We start from the raw sequence: 4,888 nt of genomic DNA, 5'->3' as shown, positions 1-4,888 counted from the left end.
AAAATGTTCAACTGTAAAGTTATAGATTTAGTCGACAGATATAATTTTTATATAAAGATTATCTCCATCCGAAATCATATGAAAAAGTTATAAACTTTTTTTGAATATCATTTGCAGGACACTGGACCTGTCGACAATTAGTGCCAGCCTCCACGTGTCTATTAAATGGGATGTTAGCACTTCGATTGCCGATAGATGGCTAGTCCGCAATTGGAGTATCGATTGTAACCTATTTCTACAAATTTTCTATTTTCAATAATTTTTTTAATTTTTTTAATAAAATAATATTACTTAAAAAAATCACAAAGTTAAGCCTAAGATTTACCGAGAACGACACATCTAAAAATTGCGAGTATATGCTTTAGACTTATGGCATGGTACCTATTTTTAGGAAAAAAATGTCTAGACATTAGTATTTCATTCTTTTTTTTTTACTTTTTTACATCTAGACTTGCAACATTTGTTAAAGCAATTTAGAGGGTGTCAATAAATTTTGTGAACAAGTTAGAACCATTCAATGGAATATTAGATATAGTGCTACATATTTTCAAAAAAAAAATGAGAACAATTTGTAAACAAAGTGTGATTTCTATACTTTCAGGAACAAATTTTATTAAAACTCTAAAATTAACATGCAAATCGGTTACAACAAGCATGCACCCTCGTAAATAAATCCATACAATCCAATAAGCAAATCCTTGTATATCCGTGTTGTACCTAACAACCAACTCCTACCCTGCGGTAGCCGAAGCATATGGAGAAGGCGACGACACCATGGGAGCCACCCCACTCGTACCCATCCAAAATGCTCATGTTCGGATATTTTTTTACTATATATATCATAAGTCTAAAATATACAGTACAAGATTAAGAAAAAACAAAATTAAGCATGGGCCGTAGCCCGTAGAAGAGCACGTTTTATGTCGGCTTACGCTAATTGGCGGCCTAATCCATACACTGTGACTAAACCCTAAACCCTAATATGCATCCAAATACTGGTGCTAACTACTAGTGACCAACAGCTGAGTTCATTCATCTTGAAAGCACTTTTAGCTGAGCCTGGAAATGGAGCTGGCCAGTTTAATGGACCGAAGGATTTGTTGCGTCAAATAAAGTGGCAGCACGTACCTGGCAGTGGGACGCTGGTTGTTGTAAGCTGCAGATGGATCCAAGTGTCCCACAAGCAACTGTTTTGTCACGCACATTGGTACGTCCTAATTATGGCCTACGTGTCTTTTGGCTGCTGAAATTATTGCGCGCCACTGTGGTATGCATCGACGTGAAAATGTCAACAGTGGCCTTACATTTTGTGATTATATGAAGGGGAAAAAACTAAGAAGCGAAGTACTCAGGTGTTCGTGCACAAGAGTGTGATTTTTAACCGAGCAAAAGAGACACAATAATAGGCGCCACACCTATCATGCCTTCGAGGACGAAAGCTTAAGGATCCGTGCACCGACAAATGGATAGCAAGGTGGATAAGCACTTGAGATCTGTAATAATACAGAAGTAACAGTACAGATCCCATTGTCCGCACACAACTTATTCCCTGGTCGCGTCACTAAACAAGCGGACGTACTAATGCACATTAATTAGCAGCTGGCCCCAAGCTCTTGAGCAAACTAGGAGCAGCCCATGCGAGATTACTCGATCTGCAATGGAGAACACAATACGATCACTACGAGTGGTAGTAACAGTGTACTGACACATAGCACAACGATTCGCTACACTCATGGAACGTATTGCCCGTTCTGGCCTTGCTCCTGGAAGCCGTACTGGTTCTCCGTCAGTGCATTCCCAAACTCGTTGCCGTTGCCGGACCCGGACTCGTACCCGGCCGCATTGCCGTACCTCCCGCGTCTGTCGCCGCCGCCGCCGCCGCCGTACCCGGAGCCGAACTCATCAGGGCGCGTCCGCACGGGGTTCGACTCGCGGCCGTAGCCGTACCTGCCGTTGTCCACGTCGTAGTAGTACCGGCCGTTCTGGTACAGCCTCGTGTCGCTCATCCCGTAGTCCCGCTGCTGCTCCTGCTGCCTGCCGCCGCGGAAGCCCGTGTAGTAATACGGCGGACGGCCCCTGCCGCTGCCATTTTCCGGAAAAGGCTCGGCGCGCTCGCCTCCCACCGGGACCGCCGCCTCCTCTGTATCGGTGGTGGTCGGCACGTTGGTCGTGGTCGTCAGCTTCTCGGTGTTGTGGTGCACGCCGCGGCGGAAGTAGGCCGGCGGATAGTTCTCCTCGGGGCGGCCGTAGAGCCCGTACCCGCGGCTGCTGCCGCTGGTCGACGGGCGGGAAAACGCCGGCACGCTGTTGGGGTCCGCCGCGTCCGGCACGGTGGTGGCCGCCGCTGCCTTCTCCGGCTCGACGGCTACTTCGGCGCGCGTGATCTTGCTGGAGAACAGGTGGCCACCGCCCCATGCGTCCGACGCGCGGGGAGCCGCGACGGCGAGGACGGCCAGGAAGGCGAGTAGGAAGAGGTGGTGAGCAGAGGAAGCCATCGGTCCGAAGCGTCGGTGGCAGCTACTAGCGTACTAGAATGCGGCACTGTGCGTGCTCCCGTGCGCGCCAGCTTATTTATAGCCGTGCCGAGCTAGAAAGCAAATGGGAAGAGAGAGACAGGACGTGACGAAATGATCTAGTGTGAGTGAACAGGTTGGGGTCACGGCGATGATCGCGGGGACTGAGGGGGGGGGGGGGGGGGGAGTGTGTGCACGGCGCAGTGTGCATGATGGAATTTGGTGCACGCTGCACGTGAGATCCATGGTTCTCGCATTGATGGAAGTCGTGGCTCGTGAGGTATGGACAGGGAGCAGGCGATTAAGTTAATTTCGGCCGTCGGCATCTCGGCAGCGTGAGTTTTTAAATGTTCATCGCTCACGCGCCACATGATCATTATCATGAGCGTGAGTTTGTGAAGTGCTGTCACGCCATAAGGCGTATGCTTTGGTTGTAGTTATAGTCGACCACTAGAGATTGAATGTTCATCAGACTCGTGAAGTATTCGTTTATTTGTACATGTTCAGTAGAGGAGACATAGGTTTATCAAACAGTGACAGTTTCACTGGACTTAAGCAGAACTCGTAGCAAGTCATGGCGGCACTGATCTCGGAACGGAATTACCTTTGTAAAAGGGAAAAGGAGTAGCGCTTTTCGATTGACGACACGTGAAATTAGTGAATCTCAAAGCAGCAGCAGACTGCCTTCTCTTTTCGCGTCCCGACCTCTTACCTCTCTGCCCCCTTGGGGGTCCATGAGTAACTCCAACGCTTCCTCGCTGTTTCACCATGAATAATAACAGCGGGACAACGTGTCGCCCTTTCCGTTACGAGCTAACCTCGCGCCACAGCGCCGAGCCCCCAACCTACGCGCTGTCGCAGGCTCACGGCTGAGAAGCGCAGCTCTCAGCTGCACCATCGAATGGAACCGCCCCGTTCCGGAGGACCCGCACAGCACCTGCCGGCCGACTTACCCGCAGCCACTCTTGCGCACGCGCCACACGGTCAAATCCGGCGTGCCTCGCAGTGCTGCTGCTCGTCGCGCCATTCTCGCCGCTTGCGTTCGCAGTGGTTCGTTCGTCGTCATATGGCCCCATCCAACCGGTAGACGAGAGCACGCGCGCGTGGCGTCCCTGCGGCCCAGCCAATGTACATTTCAGCCCAACTCGGTACTGTCAAGAGGAGAAGCGCTAAAGGCCTGAAACTAGCCCTTTTAGGCCTAAGCTCTGTGATGCCCAGTGTCCAGAGAGATAGCGGTTCGGTCCACTGGGACCTGATACTGTGGGCGTAAGGTTCGTACGAGCCATATGTCCATACAAATCAGTTCATGTATGCCCCCTTACCATTTCTTTTCTTTTTTGAGAGACCCTTACCTTTTTACACAAGAGTCAATTTTAACCTACCTAATTTAAATTTTTGAATGCTGTGCTCTAGGCCATTAGATGTGTTGATTACCAGTAACGAATAAAGTCCTGCCCTTACCTTAAAAAAATATGTGTTGATCGAATGGCCACAAATTGACTAGGTGCTCAAAATAGAGCGGGTATAGCAAACAACCAGCTTGTGTTTTCATTAGAGTGAGGATTATTATGATACTGTAACATGTACTTTAGGATATATCATATTTTTGAAAAAGTGATAATTAATTAGAAAATTGGCTCTGACGGTAACACCTTTAACCTAAATTGCATATGTTGAAGATTAATCAGTGGATTTAGGGGATTTTTGGGGTTAGGATTAAGAGGAAGAACAGACACGAACGCACTCGAATAGGAAAAACAGAATGGATCATACTGAGACGGACATCTCGATCCTTTCTGTGTGCCTTATTCTCATTTTCTACCTTTTTCCATTTTAGTCCTCGACTTACTTTACATTTACAACCAAACCCACCAACACTCCCCCTCAAGATGAGGCAAACTTACTTTACATTTACAGCTAAACCCACCAACACTCCCCATCAAGATGAGGCAAACACATCGTACAGACCCATCTTGCTACAAAAGATAGAAAAGGTCTTCTCAGGCAACTCTTCTATTAGAACATTAGCTATCTAGAAGAATTTACATAAGGAACACAAAATACTCCTTGATCTAATTTCTCTTTAATAAAATGATGGTCAATCTTGATGTGTTTAGTATGATCATGTTGAACTGGATTGTTGGCTATATCGATGGCTGCCTTATTATCACAATATAGCATTAAGGGCTTATTTATGAATAACTATAATTCGATTAAGAGTATTTGCAACCACAACAATTCACAAATGCCACATGCCATAGATTGAAATTCAGCCTCTACTGTAGATCTTGCAACAACACTTTGTTTTTTACTGTGCCAAGAAACCAAATTACCACCAACAAAGGTACAATATCCTAAAGTAGATAGTCTAGAGA

General features: G+C 47.1%; 1 protein-coding gene across 1 annotated transcript; it reads right to left on the bottom strand.

Moving 5' to 3' along the window:
* Nucleotides 1–1,463: 1,463 nt before the first annotated feature.
* On the bottom strand, nt 1,464–2,566 carry LOC133920979 (protein E6-like). Its single transcript, XM_062365658.1, has one exon. It carries the CDS (start codon nt 2,493–2,495, stop codon nt 1,731–1,733), a length of 765 nt encoding a protein of 254 aa, XP_062221642.1. The 5' UTR covers nt 2,496–2,566; the 3' UTR covers nt 1,464–1,730.
* Nucleotides 2,567–4,888: the final 2,322 nt, after the last annotated feature.

Source organism: Phragmites australis, chromosome 1 (genome assembly GCF_958298935.1).
Source record: "Phragmites australis chromosome 1, lpPhrAust1.1, whole genome shotgun sequence".
NCBI lineage: Eukaryota > Viridiplantae > Streptophyta > Magnoliopsida > Poales > Poaceae > Phragmites > Phragmites australis.
Note: the sequence above shows the minus strand (reverse complement) of the source record. Positions and strands in the feature narration are given on the sequence as shown.